Genomic DNA, 20,799 nt, shown 5'->3' with positions numbered 1-20,799 from the left:
AATTTGCCTCACAATACAACGTAGAGCTCAGTGCATGGTGTGCACAAGTAGTGTGGGTGTAACTCTCAGTGTGAGCATGTGGCACACCACGCAGCTCCGTGAGAAGGTGGATGGAGAGGAACGAGGTATCAGACTGTGCCTGGCGACACCCGGCCCCCACTGGCCAGCAGGCCAGCCGCCCAGGCAGTGCTACTTACTCTGCATGAGCAGGTGCCATTGGCACCACAAAAGCACACAGGGCACCCACTCGCAGCCTATCCCTGGTGGAGGCACCTCCTCCCCTCACGGCCCTGCTCTCTTCTGCCCGTGCAGTACCAAGAACCTGCAGACACGTTTTTAGGAGGAGGGTCCACTTTTGGGCCAGGGAGTCGGGGCCTTAGTTCTTTCTGGCAGAGGCTAGGACGTGCAGACTAGGAGTGATGGGTGGGAGCTCCCAGGGCTCCTGCTTCCCATGTTCACCTCCTCCGACAGGAAACGTGCCTCCCTCCACCATCCAGCTAGAGCCACAGGGGGCAGTCCTCAGGGCATCAGTGGGCCCTCCCTCAAGCAGCTGGTTCCACAAAACCTTCCTAAAAGCTGTGGCAGTGCACACCTGTAATCCCAGGGACATCGAAGGCTGAGGCAGGCAGATTGCAGGTTCAAGGCCACCTGTGCGATTCAGGGAGACCCTGACTCAAAAAAGGACTGGAGATGAGTAAGTGGTAGAGCATGCCCGGGTTCCATCCCCAGGACTGCAGGATCTCAAAAAATGACTTTCATTTCTGCCAAACCGAGAGGCGAGTTCCCTTTTCAGGTGAATGTCACTCCCAGGGCTGTGGCTGCTCCCCAAACACCTGCTCTTCCTGCAGGCTTCAGCAGGCCCCACGCACCCCGTCCCGGGCACCCTACCTTCAGAAGGCAGTTTCCCTCTGGAGGGAAAAATCGCGGGACATTTAATAGAGATTTGGAAAGCCGTGACCAAGGAGACACATTACCTATGCAGTACAGAAATGTGGAGACTCGGGAGCCCTGGTGATGTTCGACTCACCATGGTTCCAAGAGATGAAATAGTGGTGTCACCCCGAGGGTCGTGTGGGCAGCCTGCCTCACGGCCTTTTATGTGTGGCACGTCACACACATGCCTCTTGTGCTATAGCAAGATGGCAGGACCCTGTCATTGGTTAGAGACCTTCATACCACCATGCAGGTGGCCACAGGCTCTTCAGTACACACACACCTGGCGGTGCTCGCAGCTCGGGTCACATGCCCAACACACCAGCACCCTCTAGGCAGCTGCATCAGGGTAAGAATCTTAACCGCAGTGTGAGCCACCAAGCGACAGTGGAGTTCCGTGAATATTCTCCTAATGTACCTTTAATTATATATAGGCCCTTCCGTTTTACGGAAATTGCAACCTGCGTATTGATTCCTTTATGCTCCTAAAATTCCTTCACTTTAACAGAATAATGTTTATTAATAAAATTTCCAACCTGCGCAATTTCTTACCCACTTCTCCAAATTGGCATCCCTTTCATATAATTAGCAAACGAGTCCTGTTGTCCTCTGTGTGGGACAGAGGCTCCCAATGTCCTCTGTGCAGGACAGGGGTGTCTTACCGTCCACAGTGCAGGACGGGTACACCCTGTGGTCCTCCGTGCGGGATGCCATGGTGTGGCAGCTGGATGCTGTCTTCCTTTGCCCTCCCAGGGTCTCTGGTTTAATTCTGCCCTTCCCTCTGCAGTCTGTGGTTGGGAGTGGCAGCTGGCAGCGTGTCAATGCCCAGACGGCCGTGAGGTCCCCTCGGTACGCGGTCTTTGACCTTGCAGAGGGGAAGTCGTATGTGTTCCGCGTTCTGTCAGCCAACAAGCATGGCCTGAGTGATCCGTCAGAAATAACACCCCCCATCCAAGCACAGGATGCCATTGGTAAGTGGTCATGGTGAGCAGCCAGGCTAGGGGACAGGCCAGCAGCAAGGTGACCTTGGAGACCAGTGGAAGAAGTCCCTAGTGTCGTGTGCACCACAGGGCACGTTGGTGTGGGGTCCCATTTTACCAGCAGGGCAGGGACTGAACCCAGTGGCACTGAACCACGGAGCTGCATCCTCAGCTCAACTCACCAGGTTCTGGTCAGTTCTCAACAGTCCTCCAAAGTTCTGTCTTGTCTCCATGAAATCAGCGAAGGGGCCGACAGTGGGTTCAGGCCAGGGTCCAGCCCTCAGCATGGTTCAGCCTCTTGACCGTGTGGCTTGGAAGACCCTCTTGGAAGCTTTCAAAAGTGAACCTTGGGACGTCTGACTCGCAGTCCATGCTGAAGCCCAGCAGCTAGCAGGAGGCCTCCCCACCCCTGGGCCTCCCACGGGATCTGGCTTAGGACTCCCACTCTGGCCCAGGTGTCTCCTCCCCCTTCAAGCCATATTTCATGGGAAGGCAGATACTAAATGAACAAGGCGGGCAGGCTGTGTGGGGAGTGGGGTCTTGGAGGCCCGGGTTCAGTCACTCAGGCTTCTAGGGCTCAAGTCCAGACCCACAGGCTTGACACTCCCGCCACCTTGCAGAAGCCTCCCCGCCTGTTTGGCACACATAGAAAGTGACAGTAAGTGGCCACACGGGGGCGTGTGGCTGAGGTGGTGAGCTAACTGGTTCTAGGGATGTTGGTGACACCAAGGGCTGAAATGCTGGTGGCCACGGCCCACGGGGGCCTGGCAGTGGGGAGAAGGTCAGAGGGTCAGACTGGTTTGATTCTGGCCCCTTCCTCCAGGCACCCTATTTGCTTAGATGGTGAGACTTGCGTTTGGAAAGCAGCCTGGCCCAGCCGGGCGAACCTGTCCTTCCCGTGATCTTTCTGTGGACTTGTGATGACAGTTCCTTTGGGGGGTCGTGTGGGGTGTGGGGAGAGCACCCTGCAGCCCCATCTCCCTTGCTCCTTGTCCACGTTCCACCTGCAGCTCCCACCAGCTCCCCATTCCCTGGGAAAAGCCCAGCTCTGTGCAGCAACTCCTGTGTGCTGACCCTCTGTCCCCCCTGCAGTGGCCCCTTCTGCGCCTGGCCGAGTCCTTGCTTCGCGGAACACCAAGACATCCGTGGTGGTGCAGTGGGACAGGCCGAAGCACGAGGAGGCCCTGCTGGGCTACTACGTGGACTGCTGCGTGGCGGGGACTAACCAGTGGGAGCCGTGCAACCACAAGCCCATCGGATACAACAGGTGCCCCACCTGCGGCCCCTGAGCAACACACTGCCTCGGTGGGCAGGCAGAGCACACACCCCAGCTCCAGAGCAGGGCAGACTGCTGGGACACCCCTTAGACGCCGTCTGTTAGGCTGGTCACAGAAAGGGGTGGGTAACTTACAGCTCTGCCCACACAGTGAGCTGCCACTGTGCCAGCTGCTCTCCATGGAGTTGCTGTCTGTCCATCAGACAGACTGCCCCCATCTCAGCTCTTCTTACTGCCACGGAGGACTTCGCAGGAAGCAGGAGGGTTAAGACGGTGACTAAGACGCGCCAGGAGCTTTGTTTTTCCATACTGACATTTTGAACTTTGCCTCTGTTTCTTCAATTATTATTGTAGTTGTACAAATTTACGGGGTTCAGTGGGACAATTGGGTTCACACCCACAGTGTGCAACGACCCTACCTAGGCAGTGGTGCGTGCTTCTGGGGTCTGCTGCGGCTTCTGTGCATGCAGACCTCAGGCAGTCCTGCTTCACTCAGCCCCGACTGGGAAAGTGGGGAGTCAGTCTGTGGCAGGCAGCGCGGGCCGAAGCTAGCACCGTGACCTCCTGGAACTCACTGCACCCTACACCCGGGTCGGGCCGAGTGCAGGGAGGGCCCGCGGTTGGTGGGCCTCTATGTAGGAAAATACAGGCAGCCAAACAATTGCCCTGTGGGTGGTTAGTAATGATGGGGTGGCAGTTTTCATTTTAAAATCTTTTTAAAAAGCATGCTATAAAAAGCTATGGTTAGCAAAGGCAGGAGGAATCGAGGAGAGCAAAGCTGGATGGTCCAAGAGTCCTTGGCCCCAAATGGAGAAAGACTGAGCAGAATAAGAGCATCAGTAGTGTTCTCACCTGAATGTCCACTACATAAGCTAGAAAGCAATCGCTGGGGTTCACTGGATGCTCGCCACACGCAGGCTGGCTGGCTGCGTGCTTTCTTGTAGTTTCCCCTTGAAAGCTCATAATGCCACCACAAGCAGGTCTCATCACACCCGCCGTACAGATAGGAGCACAGAGCCCTGTGGCGCCGGGTCTGGTGAGGACACACTGTCTGCCAAGGGTCAAGGCACGGTCAGCCTGTCCTGTCTGCAGTTTGGTTGCTTCTCTTTCAGTTCTAGATGCATGTGGTTCCCGAGTGCCAGGAGCTGGATATTGATTTTCAAAAGGTCTTTGATCTGGACAAGACCCAGAAAATCAAAAGTAAAGGTAGAGGCTCAGAATCAATGACTCTGGTGCGAGGTCGGCCGCTCCTGGTGTGTCTGATGCTGTGCTGCCAGGTGTTGAATCAGTTAACGGAGACTGAAAATGAAGGCCGTGTGGCGCTCTTGTAGGAAAGCTGGCTGGGTCTTAGTCCAAGGGAGCGTCTTGTCTGAAGAGCTGGAGGAGAAGGACCTAGGTGAGCCTGTGCCATGACCCTGTGTCTTCCCAGGTTCGTGGTGCACGGTCTGACCACGGGCGAGCAGTACATCTTCCGGGTCAAAGCTGTCAACGCTGTGGGCATGAGTGAGAACTCCCAGGAGTCGGAAGTCATCAAGGTCCAGGCCGCCCTCAGTGCGTAACTTGTGGGTGGTCCTCGAGGGCGCCATGAGTTCTGCATGAATAAGCTCTCAGGGTGCCACTGCAGAGGACCGGAGGACAGGGGTGGAGGCTGGCCAGGGAGCATATGCGTTGAGGCTGGCCGGTGGAGCCCATGCCTTCTGCTGAAGCCTCTGGTCAGCTGGCTGCTGTGTGGAAATGCCAGTGTGGGGGGAAGCAAGGGGGTGCCCCTAAATCCCCAATGGAAACAGACACCACTGCAGGCCAGCTTGATTCCCAAGGCCCCCATTCACACTAAAAGGAAGGCCACAGGGCAGGACTTTCTCTTTTCAAAGTGTGTGTGAAACAGAACCACCAATGGCCTTTAACTATTATTTTATTAATTTTTTTGGTACCAGGGACTGAACCCGGTGGCATCCTCAACCCTTTTTATTTTTTATTTTGAGCCAGGGTCTTGCTAAGTTGCTGAGGCTGCCTATGAACCTGAAATCCTCCTGCCTCAGCCTCCTGATCCACTGGGATTATAGTTGTGCACCACGGTACCTGGGCTTTCAGCTATTATGAGCTTAAGGAACTCTAGCAAGTCATTTTAGAAATCTTCATGTTTACGTCACCTTGTGACTGTATTCGCGAATAGTGATGGTTAAAGATATTTATTACTTGTGAGTCAGTGTTTGTGATTGCTGCTGTGGATCTTTCCTGTCGAACACACCATATCTTTGGACACATTCAGCGATGTTTCAAAACACAATTGTCACACATTTTGAATCAAGTATTTTCCTTTCACTTCTGAGAGACAGTTGTGGCTGTTTTATTGTTTTTCATCTGCAATTAAATTTTCAAGCATTTTTGGAAGTTAAGGTTTCTCTGCTGGGATCTCCAAGGAACGTCAGATCTGACCATGTGCAGGGCCCCAGGGCGAGGAGTTAGCCCCATTTTTGCTTAAGGTCCTGGTTCTTCCCAGCTTTCCCAGGAGGGACGTCCAAGCACGCCTGTCTGCCTTCTCACCCCATCCCTAGGGAATGTGGGCCATTGCTCCCATTTAGCAGCTGACCCTCAGTACTGGGGGTCGAGGCTCCAGGTGGCTCAGTCAGGGAAGCTGTTGAATTCTTGCCAACTTCCTAGGATGAGGTGGCCCTTTCCTGACGTGGGAAATGTGCGCTCATGAGCACCTGCATCGATCCAAGCCTCCATGGCTGCAGGAAGCCAAAAGGCACTGGGGCCACGCCCCGTGGTTGCTCTTCCCCACCACACGTGGGAAAGCTCCTCTGAGGTCTCCTTAGTGGGCCACGAAGGGAACCTTCTGTGGTCCACTGTCCAGACCGATTGACACAGTGCGGTGCCTTGCATCCTGTAAACACTGGTAGATGCATTTAGAAAGAGCAGCGCTGTCCATGAGAGAGGCTGTCTACCCATCCACTCATCACCTTTAAAGGACCAGTGTCAGAGGCAGGAGGGAGAGCTGGAGTGTCATGGGTCCAGCCCTGCCCCACACCATGGGTGAGACGAGGGCCCGGAGCCAGGCTGGTCACTTGTGCACTGTGCTTTCCTGCAGCCGTCCCATCCCACCCATATGGGATCACACTTCTGAACTGTGATGGCCACACCATGACCCTGGGCTGGAAGGTGCCCAAGTTCAGCGGCGGCTCACCCATCCTCGGTTATTATATAGACAAGCGTGAAGCTCACCACAAGAACTGGCATGAGGTCAACTCCTCTCCTGTGCAGCAGAGGATCTTAACGGTGGGTTCCCCTTTTCTTTGGGCCTGGGAATGTTGGCACTCTCTGTTCAGTGTTCCAGAGCTTGATGACCTTAGGTGGTTTGATAAGGAAATAAGTGAGTGTAAAAATCCTAGCATCGTGAGGCCATGGAGTTTTGGATCTGAAAAGATCTTAGGTAACGTTTGTTTTTTTTCTGAGAAGAAGTAGAGGAACAGAGGCAGTAATTGAGGGATCTGCAAACAGTGGGTGACCAGCTCGGTCCCTTGTGGGAGCTCTGAGCATCTGGAAGGCAGGCGCCCTCTCAGGTGCTCAGCTGGTGCAGAGCCCAGTGCCGGGGCCAGTGGTGCTGAGCAGGTGCTTGTTCGGCAATGTGCTGCACCTTTCCTACGAAATCCTGGGTGGTCCCTTGCCACAGTGCACGTTGTCCGCAGCGTGGAGAGAGGGGGACTGAGGGGGGGCCAAAGGCAAAGCCAGGCAAACCCAGGCAGCCCTGGGCTTCACAGTCCACTTGCCCGAGCCTCTGGCTCCTCCTGGGCATGGGACAAGCGACCGGAGCTGTCATTACCTTCTCGGATTGACGCATCTCACAGGGGCCACATATGCTAGGAGACAAGGGTTTTGGGGGCAAAGTCTACTCTCTGTCTTACAGAAAATTCTGCTTTGTGATGTTTTATCTTTATGGTCTGTCTTACATATGGAGCGTGCCATGATACATGCATGCTATAATACATGTGGCCAAAACCCAGGTTTGATGTGACCCTGTTTATATTTGCTGTGTTCAGCCACAACCTCTAGATGTTCTCTATTGGGTCCTCTGTTCCTGAGAAAAAATACCTTCCTCTTTTTTGGGTGCAAGTAGCCTAAATGAGGATGGGCTCTGCTTTCCAGGGAGTGGGAACGTTTAACTGCCACGTCTTGTTCTGGGAGCTCTTTTCTAGGGTTCTAGAGAGCATGTGCTGGACGTGGCTTTTGTTCTACCACCTGCGGGCCGAAGCCCGTGTCCTGGCTGAGGCCTTCCCCAGGTCTCACCCATAGCTGGCAAGTCTGCAGGCCCCACGTGGACATGGGCTTGTAGTGCCCCGGGAGCTGCCAGCGAGGCCCTCGCCTGGCAGAGCAGGTGGCCTGGTGGGGAGGGTGGCGGGCTGCCTGTGGCACTCAGCCAGGCCTGAGTGGGCTTCCCGCGGGTTCCGCAGCTCCGTCCCACAATGCCAGGACTAGGTCTGGGGTCTGCAGGGACCGGCAGGGTTCAGGGGCCCCTGCTCTGCTCACCTGTGTGTGCTCTTTGTGGGACCCCTCTCTCAGCCTCAGTTTCCGTACCACCCCAGGGCATGTCCTCTCATCCTTGTGGGAGTGTCAAGGGGTGAATGGGTCTGACCTGTGCCTGCAGCTTGCTGGGTCTGTCAACAGCTCTCTTTAGGTGATCTAGTCTAATTTTCCCACAAGCACCCTTCCCCGGGACTCATTGACAAACCACCATAATGCTCCTTTCCTCAGTGGACCGGGATGCACGTTATTTCCTGTAGTAACTGAGGCAAAATCTACGCAGGTGGAGGGCTTGGTGGAAGGCTCATTATATGAGTTCAAAATTGCTGCCGTCAACCTGGCGGGGATCGGACAGCCATCGGACCCCAGTGAGCTCTTCAAGTGTGAGGCGTGGACAGCACCAGAACCCGGTGAGACGCGTCCCTGAACACACCACCCAGAGCTGGGCAGGCCAGTGGGCTTTCCAGGAGGTGTGTGGTGGGCAGCTGTGGTGGATGCCCTCCTCTCCCAGTGAGCAGACATGGAGATGATGGCAAAACCCACGAGCCGTGCCTGGGAGTGGCCGAGCAGCCACAGTGTTGCAGCGCAGGCAGGGTGCTCAGGAGCAGGCAGTGGGCAGAGGGAGGGCCAACAGTGGGAGGGACGGATGGCTGACCAGGTCACTGGAGAGGGGACAGGGTTCCAGAGTCCATGTTCCCAGGGTGTGGCGCCAGCCACTGCTTCCTGGGGACAGAGAGGAGCCCAAGGCAGGAGAAGAGGGCGGGCAGGAGGGAAGCCGCCAGGCCCCCGGGAGTGGACACAGCAGGCATCTGTCCTCCCTCCTCCTCCTTTCTATCGCCCCCTCCCCCTGCCCTGCTTCCTTCTCTCTGCCCTATCTGTTCTAGTGAAGCCGACTTTGGACCCTGAGGGAAGTCCATAGGAGAAGACCCTCTTCTTTCCAGGGCCTTCACGGGGCACCTGGCCGACTGGCTTAGACCCTGTGTGTTCTAATTAAGATGGCGCCTGCTGGGCAGCTTTCCCCTTCCTGTCCACAGCCCGTCTGGAGCTGGGAATCAGCAGCAGACAGCTTTAGGCTTACCTGGTGTTGGAGAGAGCAGAGCGGGGCCATGCGCTAGCTGGCCTCGCGTTTCCATGCCAGTGGCTGCAGCACGCACCTGCCCATTTCTGCACTCCTCTCTCTGATGCCACCTGCTGGCCGGGAGAGCACCGTGGGCCCGTGGCTACACACCCACTATCTCCCTGAGGCCACGGGGTGCTGCAGGACCGAGCTGGGCTCTCCCCAGCCCCAGCATCAGGACAGTCCTTCCAGGAAGGGCGAGCCCTCAGTGTCATGAGGAGGACATGGGGATGTCCCGGCGCGTCTGCCTGTGGCACAGGTCGGGGTGTGCTGAGCTGGCTGAGCACAGGTCCAATTTGGCTCTGCAGGTCCTGCCTATGACTTGACATTCTGTGAGGTCCGGAACACCTCGCTGGTCATGCTGTGGAAGGCCCCAGTGTATGCAGGCAGCAGCCCTGTGTCTGGGTACTTGGTGGATTTTAAGGAAGAAGATTCTGGGGAATGGAAGACGGTGAATGAGGTGGCAACTCCAAATCGTTATTTGAAGGTGATTTGTTCATTGCTTCCTTTTACCTGAAGGTGTTTTTGCTCAAGCCCCTGAGGAACTTGTTCAGGTGGCTTGGATCTGACCCTTCTGGGCTCTGCACAGTGAGGGCAGGAGCACCTGGCCGGGGCAGGAAGAGCCCCGGAGGTGGTGGCAGGGGCTGTGTGGCCGGCCCTTTTCCCGGCCATGCCGCAGTCTAACAGAGTCCAGCACTGCCACAGTCCTCGTTGACCTCTGGACCCAGGAGCTCTCAGCAGGGGTGGCCTGTATGCTGTGTCATGCCCCTTCCACCCACAGCTCTCTACATAGCTCAGGTGACACGGTAGACGTCACTTGATGTGAGTGCACACAGTGAATGTGGCTCTGTCCTCTCTCCAAACATTCCTGTTTTAGCACTTGGGACGTCTGTCCCTGGGTGGCTATGACAGCTGTCCTCGGTCCCGCAGGCCCCTGTGCCTGGAGGCTTGCCAGCTGCCCAGTGGTCCCTCCTGGTGTGGGCCTGGGGTATGGTTAGATGCCTCGCCTGCATCAGGCACTGGGTGCTCACTCACGGCGCCCTCTGCTGAACCTCTGCACCCTGGGAAGAGCTTCTGGTGAATGAAGAGATGGGTTCTGAGAACACCACTCTCCACCCAGGACGGCCCGCATGTCTGTGTATGGGAAGTAGCTAACTTCGTTTTGATGTGTCCAAGTGACCGTTTTGCAGTCACAGATCACACTTAAGATAGTATTTCGTCCCATAGCCCCGTGTTAAACATAGTTTAACATAGTTAAATCTGAACAGCAGATTGCAATCTAGTCAATATGATTTAATTGTGCTTTAAAATGTGCAGAAAAGACCGATAGATACCCTAACGTGTTTCTTCCTGAAGCGAGATGGGCCTGGTGTGCATCTCTTTCCCTCTCTGCTGCTCGGTCAGTACACCTTTCCCAACCAGAAAAGCGTTTTAAAGGAAGGAAGGTGTGTTCACCTTAAAACGTGAACGATGGCAAAGGCTGTGTTTTCTACCTACACTTGACACTTCCCTGTCCTCTCAAGGTCTGTGACCTGCATCAAGGTAGGACGTATGTGTTCCGAGTGAGGGCAGTGAATGCCAGTGGGCCGGGGAAGCCCTCCGACACGTCAGAGCCGGTGCTGGTGGAGGCCAGGCCAGGTGAGAGCTGCCAAGGCCGCGGAGCAGCCGTAGGGGGCACGTGCAAGTGGGGGGCTTTCTCGGGTGTGCTGGGTGACGGAAAGGGCGCCCCTGCAGTTTTTAGGCAGATTGGCGTTAGCACAAGAAATAAAGTCGCACTCCACCTCTGCTTATGCTGAGACCCAGGGCAGGAGGACAGTGCTTTTGGTCATCATGATGTTCAGGAAGAAAGGTGGCTTCTTGTATAGCTGCTGAGTTTTGATCAGAAATTTATAAAGCTGTCTGATATTTTCTTGGTTGCAATGAGTTAAACCCCCAGGAGTTATGCAAAGGAAACCCCCGGGGCAGGACAGCTCCTGGGGTCTGCGTACAGGTGTGTGGCTGGTTTTGTGGGAGGTGATGGAGCCACTCGCAGAGACCTGCTGTGCCCCCTGGGGCCTTCACTGTCCTGTGGACTCTTGTTCATTTCGTTCTGCTGTCTCTTTGTGACTTCTCCATCCTTCTGGAAGCTTGAGAGCATCTGTGTCACGTGGCCTCAGTTCTGCTCTCCCGCAGAGGTCGAGCTGTGCCCCTCCCGCCCAGTTGCTCTCTTTCTTTTTTGTTTTGGTACCAGGGGTTGAACCCAGGGAAGCTGAATCACTGTATTTTTGTATTTTTTTTAGAGACAGGGTCTCACTGAGTTGCTTAGGGCCTTGCTAAATTGCGGAGGCTGGCTTTGAACTCATGATCCTCCTGCCTCAGCCTCCCGAGCTACTGGGATAACAGATGTGCACCACTGTGCCCTGGACAGTATCCCATCCTGATTTCTAAGAGCTGAATTCTGGCTGGCCACATGTTGGCCATGGCTCCACCCCTGGGTGGACTCAGCAAACAAGCAGAGCTCCCCAGAACCAAGATCATCACCTGTGTGGGTGAAGTTGCCCAGCATAGGTGAGGCAGGTTAGGCCTCAGGGAGAAAGGGGCCAGGCCTGAGAGGCAGCCCCTGGCCTTCTAGATAGTACTGGACACAGAAAGGAAGTGGACAGAAATGTAGTGACCTGAAAGTGGCCAGTCAGGGCTCCCTTGAGCACTCTGCTCCCTCTCTGCTGTCTGGGTCAGTGGACGTAAGTGAAAGTGCTGATCAGACGTCAGATAAGCTCTTCACCCGTACACCACCCTCTGAAGACAGGACACTTGGTGCCAGGCTCAGTCACCCTTGCTCTGCAGGCACAAAGGAGATCAGCGCTGGCGTGGACGAGGAAGGCGACATCTACCTGAGCTTTGACTGCCAGGAAATGACGGACGCCTCTCAGTTCACCTGGTGCAAGTCCTACGAGGAGATAGCCGATGAGGAGCGGTTCAGCGTGCACACGGAAGGCGACCAGTGAGCCCCCGGGAGGCGGGCGCTGGGAGCCCTGGACATCCCGCAGACAGCAGCAGGAGCTCACCCCAGCTCTGTCTCTGTTTCCAGCTCGAAGCTGTACTTTAAGAATCCAGATAAAGTGGACGTGGGGACCTATTCTGTGTCCGTGAGTGACACGGATGGCGTGTCCTCCAGTTTTGTTCTGGATGAGGAAGGTAATGTCTAAATGATGCAGGCTTGCTCTTTTGTTTTTATTCATGCTTTCAAAGAGCGATTCTGATACAGACTTCTGTATCCACCCGTTTGACTAGAGAAGGGGTGTTTGTTGGAGGCAAGAGGCGGCATATTCAAAGGAGTCAAAATTTACAATCAAGCAAATCCAGAGTGGGTGGTCTCTGCCCCACAGAGCTGTGGGGGGCTCAGGTTTCACACAGTTCTTGGGTGAGTGCAGACAGTGGAGGAGGGCTGGGGGTCGGGGAGAAGTCGGCCTGGGGCGGCCATCAAGGGGCAGGTTTTCCCAGGCGTCCACTGAGTTCATAGGCAAAGGCCTGAGGCAGGGGGCTGGTCCTTATCCCCACCCCGGGGGCGGGCGGCTCTGCGCTCCTGTCCAGCCCTCCCCTCCCCTGCTCCCTCAGCCCTGAGTGTTGTGCAGAGGTCAGCCGTGGGGCGGGCGCTCTGCAGCACCCCGAGTAGCATCACAGGACCTCTGAGGGCCTTGGAGGCCAAGGCGGCTTAGCCTGGTTCTGTAGGGTGCAGGCTCCCCCGGGTACTGGGAGGCACATAGGCAAGTCTTTGAGTTGTCAGTGGCCTCCTGGTCATAGCAGACACCACAGACTGGGTGATTCCTAGTGAAGAGAGCCTTATTTTCTTATGGTTTTGGAGATTGGAAGCCCAAGATCGGGGGCTGTGTCTGTGAGGACCTTCCTTCCTCTTAACCCCTGATGGGAGGTGAACCCGGGAAGCCCAGGTCCTCCTTAATTCAGCCCCTACTCTCTTGGTATCAAGCCCACCCCTGGCAACATGGCTTTCACACAGTCCCACTTCTCAGCACCACTGCAGTGGCACTAAATCCCCAGCACATGAACCTTGGGGGCACATTCAAGTCATAGCCGTGGGTCGGGAGGACAGGGAAGCATCCAGGGGAGGCAGCCGGAGACACATCAGGTGTGGCTCTGCAGTGGTTGAATCCAGGAGAACTTATACAGTGAGCCAGATGCAGCAAGAGCCGTGGGGGAGAGGGGCGCTGGCCTCGTGCTCTGGGTCCTCACTGTGCTGCACGTACACAGGCTTCCTGTGCCGGCCCTGGCTCAAACAATTCTGTCTGCAGAAAACACCCTTAAATCATTCTGAAAAGTGAACGTATTCCTCTGCACTAGTGAGTTTTCATATGACACTTTCCATTTTAATTTTAAATCAGCAAAGGGTGAAATTCCCACCTTGTTTTATACTATATTTGACGTGAGGCCTTGGAGTTGCAGGTGTACCTCATTCAGTGGAACATTCTCCCAGGAAATCTGAATGGGAGAGCCAGTCCTACAGTCAGACCAACAGCCAGATGGAGTTTGCTCTCGGTCAGGAAAAGACTGATTGCATTTTCCAGTTCAAATACACGTGCTCAGACATTGGTGGCCATCATCTCGTTTCTGATTCCTGATTCTAGGAAGGAAGGAAGTAGAGGGGGAATAGAGAAATGGCTCCGTGCTCTGGTGGCCCCGACTCTGCTCGGGTCTTTCTGAGAGCAGTGTGTCTGTCTGCTCTCTTGTGCTCATGGTAAAGCACAGGTCAGGGCTGGGCGGCTGATCACATATACACTTTCTTGTTAATAAAATCCAAGAAGGAAGTTTTGAAGGGGAGGAAACAGCATATTCCCAGCCAGGTTAGGTCAGGGAGAGGGTTCCCTTGGAGTTAGGCCCCCTGTCTTCTCCCCGAGGCCTCCTCTCTAGCTCCCTGGGAGCTGCCTGCCTGCCCAGCTCCATCCTTCCCAAGATGCAGCTCGACCTTGCCCTCTGCTTCCCCTGAGCAAGTGCGTTCTTTTATATTTTGTTTTATTTTTATTTTTTGGTGCTGCTGGGGATTGAACCCAGGGCCTTGTGCATGGGAGGCCAGCCCTCTGCCAACTGAGCTATATCCCAGCCCAGCCTGCAAGCGTGTCCTCTCCATCTTCTCAATGTTAGTTCGCATTTCTTCCATATCCTCACAGTAGATCATGGTGGCACAGAGTCTCTGCTCTTGTTTAGCTATTGTGTACAGGCTTCTGAATGCACGGTCAAAATTAATTAAAATCTGTTCTCTTCATTCTAGAACTTGAGCGTTTGATGGAGCTGAGCCATGAGATAAAGAATCCCAGTAAGTGATCTGCTGCCCTGCGGGCACACTTGTAAGCCCACGGGGCAGCTTCCCAGGGCAGGGCAGTCCCACCCTGGTCCCAGCCTGTGGGCTCGTAACGACAGTTGCAAGTGCCTCTTTATACTCTGGAGAGGTACAACAATGTGTCTGTCGGATGCTGTCTTCAGTCCCGAGTCCCACTGAGCACGGACGAACACAGGCAGCTGCAGTGGTAGACGGCACCCTGAAGGGGCCCCCAGAACAGGTGCGAGGCGTCAGTGAAGCACAGGCTCCTTGCCGACTCACCCTCCCTCGAGTTCTGGTTCCAGTGCCCAGTGCAGCTCTCCAGGGCTGTGCCGCCCGTGTTTCAGGGCTGGTGTTTTCCTGCGATTGGCTGTGCTCTTCCTCACGAGGACGGGACCTTGACTTGAGGTTTCCTTCCTTCTGCAGCCATTCCTCTGAAATCAGAATTAGCTTATGAGATTTTCGACAAGGGCCAGGTCCGCTTCTGGCTCCAGGCTGAGCAATTATCGCCAGACGCCCGCTTCCGATTCGTCATTAATGACAGAGAAGTCTCAGACAGCGAGGTGAGTTCCTGGAGCACGCTGCAGCCCTGGTGGAGCCGGGTTTGGTGGCCGTCCGCGGCTTGGGGTCAGCATTCTGTGTGTTCCCCTTCCTTTTGAGCTTTGGAAACTGGGGGTAGGCGGTTGACAAGAGGAGAGGAGATGGTGGGTCCTCGAGGTGCTCAGAGATTGCTCTGGGTTGGATGAGACTCAGTAGTCTTTGAAATCCAAGCCTGTTGGAATCCAAAAATGACAAATTAGGTTCTCGAGACTCGGAGCTCAGCCTTATGAAGAGGTTCTGGACCTGGGGAAATGTCCCCACTGAGCAGCTCCTCTGGCGGTGGCCTGGAGGGCTTGAATTCTGTCTCTGTCCTGAGAACCTTCCTGCATCCCGCCCCCGATGGCTTCCCATGGGAGACGCAGCACACTGGAGCTTGCACACTGCTGCCTTGCTGTGGAACATCTGATCTGGCAAGGGGGCGGCTAAGCTACCCTGTGGACCTCTGCCCTGTTCTGCCTTAATTGCTAAGATGACCCTCACTAGGCCCCTAGGAGTCCTCCTGTGTTCTCTGAGGTGTTGGTCCTGTGGGATACGTTTCCTCTTGCTGATACAGCACGCCAGCACACCCCGTTAGGGGACCACCTATTTGAAGGGGTCTGTTTTATTCGGTGGTGGGGTCAGTGCCTCTCGGACCCCACCATTGTGAGCTCTTCTGACCCCTCTTCTCTTGACACTGAGTGAGTGTCATTGATGCACTCAGCTGGCCTACCAAGTCCTGATGCCCTGGTCACGCTCGAGGTGCACAAGTCACCAGGCCATGTGGGCAGCCCAGTTCTCTTCTCCCGAGTGGCCGCCTCATCTTCAGTCCTGCTATTCTGCAAAGCCAAGAGGGGTCAACTGCAGTCCTTCAGATGGAAATCTCACATGGACCAGGATCGCATACTTATCACATGATCTGCTCAGTCTGTCCTGAGGGAATCACAGCATGCTTTAGGACTTGTCCGGGTGGCAGAGTTGGCTAGTGGAGAGCACGTAGATTCTTTGGGCTGCAGAAGAGCCAGCTGTACAGATGCCATCAGCAGGAGGCACTGCCTGATAGGTGGCCGGAGAAGTGTCTCTCTGAGCAGAGATCACGCCAAGAGATGAAGCAGAATTCAGTGTAATTGAGCTTCATTTGCAGAACATCTTTTAATTAGCTTTTCCTACAATCTTTAGAGATTGTGTCCTGGCTGCCCGGCTACTCTTTGGAATGTGGTGCACTATTTCACTTCTTAATTAGCAATCCACAGGAAGCCTTTACACTTGAAGACTGACGCTGCTTTGTGAAAGTCACATAAAATCCTGTGTTTTTGGCACTCACAGAATCATTGAACTTTATCTGCTGCATAATGGCGGTAGCAAGAAACCTAATTATTTTTCTGAAATCTGCCCAGATACCGCAGTGCAGAAAAGACTGTGGCACTGCTGAGAGTCGGGTGGGCGAGAATCCTGCCTTCACGCTCATCAGAGCTGAGGAGAGTCTGCTAGGCTGGAGACTCCAGGCCTAGGTGGGCCCCTCGCAGGGTCAGGGGTGGCCCTCCGGCTCAGGTGTGGTCTCACTGCTTCAGCTCCGAGGGGGGCTCAGTGTTGCTGTGTGCTTCTGTCATCCATTCCCTCCCCAACAGGCGGGACCACGCCTGCCCCTTGCCCCACCCCCCGTCACGTGGGCTGTAGAGTCCCCCTGCAGGTCACAGTAGAACACCTGTCCTGCTGTCTCCCACATGTTGTGGTTTTCAATAGTGAGCATCGGGAACTGTCATTGTAGAGGTGATTTGGGGGTTTCATGAAGATGAAGCGTGGGGTGGTGGGGGAGCAGGCTCTATTCTCTTAAAGCCTGAAGTCGCGCTGCAGATATTCAGAACAGCTGCATTGCAGTTAGCCCGGAGGACGGTGTGCACCCAGGGGCGGCTGGAAGTGTCCGGCTCGTCACTTGGTGGCTTTCTGCTGTGGCATCTCTCTTCTGCCACTGGAATTTGGATATAAAAACCAGAAGCAGCCTTAATGAGAAAGGGACCTTGTGGGAATAGATGGGCAGGTAGGAATTCCCTGTGGAGCCCTGGGGGAGGGCGGGAGGCGTGGCTCACACAGGTGGCTGGGCTTTCGTTCTGCTCATGCTTCCTGAGGGCCTCCCACTTTCATGCCTAAAACCAGGACATCCTTGACAAATGTGGCCTGTTTTTAGCTCAGGCCCCCGGGGTGTGGAGAGGTCAGGCAGAGGAGTCAGTCCTGCTGTGATCTACAGGAGGTGCCCTGGGCCCTGCCCTTTGAGTCTGGGCTCCCGCAGGCTCCTGCTGCATTTGGGACAGCTGTTCATTCATGTGGGTGTGGCTCTTCCTCCACGACCCCTGCTTAATTTCAGATGGTGCATTATCTGGGGGTGAATCAGGCACAGCACATGAGCAACCATAAAACCTTCCCGTGTCTGTGGCTCATCACACAGCGAGAGGGCAGAGTCTCAGGGCACGTGAGGTGTGGCTAGGCTGGAGGCATTGAAGGTCACCACCCAGGGCCACCCAGATGGGCTGTGTGCTCAGGGCATGCTGGTGTGGTGACGGTGGTTGGGGAGTGGGTGGCTGTTGAAGGAAGGGAAGTGTCAAGGACAGGGAGGGACTGAGAAGGGAGGTCCTGGTGCAACCTCCCAGTTGACCCTGATCCAGGAGACTCGCCTGGTCCCTGGCAGCCCCGTGGCCCTCACCTACAGCCTGCCCCCTTCGGTCCCTGTTCCCCTCCATGCAGCGTGACTTTGCACCTGTTAGTCTCCCTGTTAGTGCGTATCCCTGAGGCCCGTGTCCTGCCTGGCTCGTCTTCAGGTGCTTGGTTGTCCCAGCCAGGCACTTAGAGGGAGCTGCTTCCTTCTGCAGGGCCGCGGGCAGCTCAGAACTCACAGGTGGAGAGAGTAGGAAGGCTCAAGGACTGAGGATGCCCCCAAGGAAACCCCAGTGCCAGGCCACAGCTGCAGGAGGCCACAGGGAGAGCCCGCTGCCTCTCCACGGGGGGCTGACTGCCTTATAATGTCACTTTTATTGGTGATTTTTGCTGGCTAGGTGCAGTGCTAGGTGCTGGGAAAGTTTGCAGAGATAAGTAAGAGATGCCGGCTTCTCCAGGACCCATTGCTAGTGAGCCAGCAAGAGACATTTGGATGGGGGATACAGAGACCCACAGAGGGCATCCAGCCTTACCCAAAGGTGACTGGAGAGTCTCCCCTGGGGACTATCACAAGAAGTGGGGCTCGAGGAGGTCAAGGGCAAGAGGGCCACCAGATTGTCGTTGGGATACAGACACTGAGGCTCAGGAGCTGGGGGACAGGCTGCACTGGAAAATGTGAGGTGAGGCCCCGCTCTCCCACACAGAGCAAAGGAGGCAGGGAGGCCAGACCTCCCTGAGGAGGTCCTCCCCTATCTGTATCCTGAGTGCGCTGGATGACGTCAGGTGACAAAGTCACAAGCCTGCTGTGCTGCATCTGTGCTCAGCAGAGCCTGCTGTACCCACGTGGGCGGCACTGCGGAGGCTGTGGCTGTGCACCCCAGGGACTGAGGACCACTGTGATGAGGGCCATGCAATCGTAGCTCTGTGCATGGGGTCTCTTCTTTCTTCTTTCTCTGTTGGATTTTAACTGTTTGCACAGATGCTTGTTTTGGGTATGAGGTGTCCATGTTGGGCATGAGTGTGTGGGGGTGGCACTTTCAGGGATGTCCCCAGGGAACCTGGGCTTTGTCAGGATGCAGGCTCCTGGTCTTTGGTCCATGGTCCACCAGAGGTTGAGTTGATGACATTTCATTCTGTGTTACTCTGCAGCACAAGCCCCTAAGTCACAATAGTCAATGCAACTTCTAAGTGCAGGGAGGGAGCCAGAGGGATTCCGTGGTGTGACTCCCTGTCCCTTTACTTGCAGACACACAGAATCAAGTGTGACAAATCAACTGGCGTCATTGAGATGGTGATGGATCGGTTCACCATTGAGAATGAAGGCACATACACTGTGCAGATTCAGGATGGAAAAGCCAAGAGTCAGTCTTCCCTGGTTCTTATTGGAGATGGTACGCTGAATTGCATTCTTTCACGTGTCAAAGAAAATTCCTCAGTAGGGGAAAGCAAACCTGTTTATGTCTCTCTCTTGGATGTTGACCGTAGCCTTCAGGACCGTCCTAGAAGAGGCTGAGTTTCAAAGGAAGGAGTTTCTCAGGAAGCAAGGTAAGCTGGCTCCCCGAGGCGCAGCAGGGAGCCGGGACCGGGGTCTGAGCCCTCGCATCCTCTCAGGTCTCTGCGTCTTCAGTGGCAAAGCCACGCCCTTCCGTGGCCGAGGGAACCTGGATGCTTCTCTGTCCTCTGCTTTGTGCGCACCCTGCCTGTTCGTCTAACTTGGAACCCCAGGACTCTCTTGTTCTTGTGTCCTGTCACAGCCCATGGGGAAAGTGTCCATCTGGCCAGTCTCTGTGCCAACTTGCTGACTAACTGGTGTTCTGCACGCTGTCCTTCCCAACCACTCCCTGGCTTTGTAACACACGTTGGCAACTCCACACAGCGTGAGACACACGGGCGCACTCCCACTCCGTGACCCCGGGTGTGACCACATCGTGTCTCCCACCTCACCGGGTGCAACCCTCTGACCAATCAGCAGTCAGATGGACATCTGTAATGGCCTTCATGGTCCAGGGCCTGTCATTTTCTGGCTCTCCTTCTCCTTACCCCGACTCCATCTGAGCCAAGTGTGTAGAAGGTGATTTTATGAAAGGAGTTGACACTTACTTTCTAACCCTGCTTTGCATTTTTGTGTTGATGGGACAATCGCATTGTTAATATATTGCTTCTACATTTATTTTAAATAAAAGTGATTGAGATTTTAAACAAATGTACATAATCTATCCTTGATTTTAAAAGCCACACAAACCATGCATAACAAAACCTCTAGGTCAAGCTGTTGGCCAGGTCGACTTCGGGGCCGTGAAAGTACCTCGGTTTCATAGTGTACGGAAGTGCTGTATGTAAGCAGTACACACATGTGTATATCCACACACAGCTGGAAGCACACACCATACACATGTGTATTCAATATCTGTACCATGCACACTTACTCACGGGTATAAGCTCTTTCCCTTTTCCCCCCTAGGCCCTCACTTTGCTGAGTATCTGCACTGGGATGTCACGGAAGAATGTGAGGTTCGGCTGATCTGTAAGGTGAGGACCTCGTTCCAAGGTGGAGCAGACAGGGGCCACTCTTGGTCTTGGCAGAGGTTGAGGGTTGGGGCCTGTGGTCTGGCTCAGGTGTGTGCCGAGGGACGGCTTTGTTCTGGTGGCATTCAGGGCTTGCCCTTCCGTCTTTGTGAGAAGATGGCAGGATGGCGACCTACAAGAGCAGGCTCAAGTGGGTGTTTAAGTCTTGGCAGGTGAGTCTGTGAGAGAGCCCCTGACGAAGTCCGCCCACTGTGCACTGCTCTGGGAACTTCACGGGGCACATTTGGGAGCGTGATGTTTTCCAAGTTTCAATAACTCAGCAGTTAACCAGCTTTAATTTTGGTTAGATTGCATTTTCCTCAGGAAACCTGTGGCTTGTTGGCCCACTCAGTGATTGCCGCTGGGCTGGGTGGGGGGTAAGAGGTCCCTTATGCACGGTCTCTCTCCTCAACGTAATTGCAGTCTGAGGGGGCGGGAGACAAAAGCAAGCAGGGAGTTTCAGCAAGGGGAGGACTCCGGAGCCGAGTAGGGCAGCCCAGGACACAGGTCAGTAGACATCAGTCCACTAGGTGGTCAGTACTTAGCACACATGGGGGCAGGTGCTCGGTATGCTGGGTCTTTCTTCTGACTCCTGGGGAACCCAGGGTCGTGCACAGCCCATGGGCAGCAGCAAAAATATGAGTTCTTCCCTGGGGACTCTGATGTCACCTAAGTGGTGTATTACTCTCTGCAGATATTTCAAACTACCCTGTGTCCTTGACTAAAGGCTCTACCAACTTTTAAACTCAGATGTTGGAGAAACCAAATAAATATTGCTTGAGATTTGAGTATTTTTGCAATTTAATGCACCTACTTCACATGAGTAAAGTCAATTCTGAAATTCTGTGGACCAGTTTTCATCTAACGATACTGT

General features: G+C 54.8%; 1 protein-coding gene across 3 annotated transcripts in view; it reads left to right on the top strand.

Annotated features, from left to right (window-relative positions):
• The window catches only part of Myom2 (myomesin 2), a 66,802-nt gene that overhangs the window by 33,780 nt on the left and 12,223 nt on the right, over positions 1-20,799 (top strand). For all 3 annotated transcript variants that reach the window (XM_046446435.2, XM_046446441.2, XM_046446448.2), the window contains 14 exons: positions 1,721-1,904; positions 3,006-3,180; positions 4,619-4,740; positions 6,281-6,468; positions 7,994-8,120; positions 9,136-9,314; positions 10,351-10,465; positions 11,651-11,807; positions 11,895-12,001; positions 14,088-14,132; positions 14,562-14,698; positions 18,607-18,751; positions 18,846-18,905; positions 19,822-19,889. In XM_046446435.2, the coding sequence (XP_046302391.1) occupies positions 1,721-1,904; positions 3,006-3,180; positions 4,619-4,740; positions 6,281-6,468; positions 7,994-8,120; positions 9,136-9,314; positions 10,351-10,465; positions 11,651-11,807; positions 11,895-12,001; positions 14,088-14,132; positions 14,562-14,698; positions 18,607-18,751; positions 18,846-18,905; positions 19,822-19,889 (1,809 nt within the window). The remainder of the gene's footprint in view (positions 1-1,720; positions 1,905-3,005; positions 3,181-4,618; positions 4,741-6,280; positions 6,469-7,993; positions 8,121-9,135; positions 9,315-10,350; positions 10,466-11,650; positions 11,808-11,894; positions 12,002-14,087; positions 14,133-14,561; positions 14,699-18,606; positions 18,752-18,845; positions 18,906-19,821; positions 19,890-20,799) is intronic.

This window comes from Marmota monax, unplaced genomic scaffold (assembly GCF_021218885.2).
Source record: "Marmota monax isolate L192 unplaced genomic scaffold, Marmota_monax_Labrador192_F-V1.1 WCK01_AAM20220418_F8-fsc00195, whole genome shotgun sequence".
NCBI lineage: Eukaryota > Metazoa > Chordata > Mammalia > Rodentia > Sciuridae > Marmota > Marmota monax.
The sequence above is the reverse complement of the archived record's forward strand: the minus strand, read 5'-3'. Positions and strand labels throughout refer to the sequence as shown.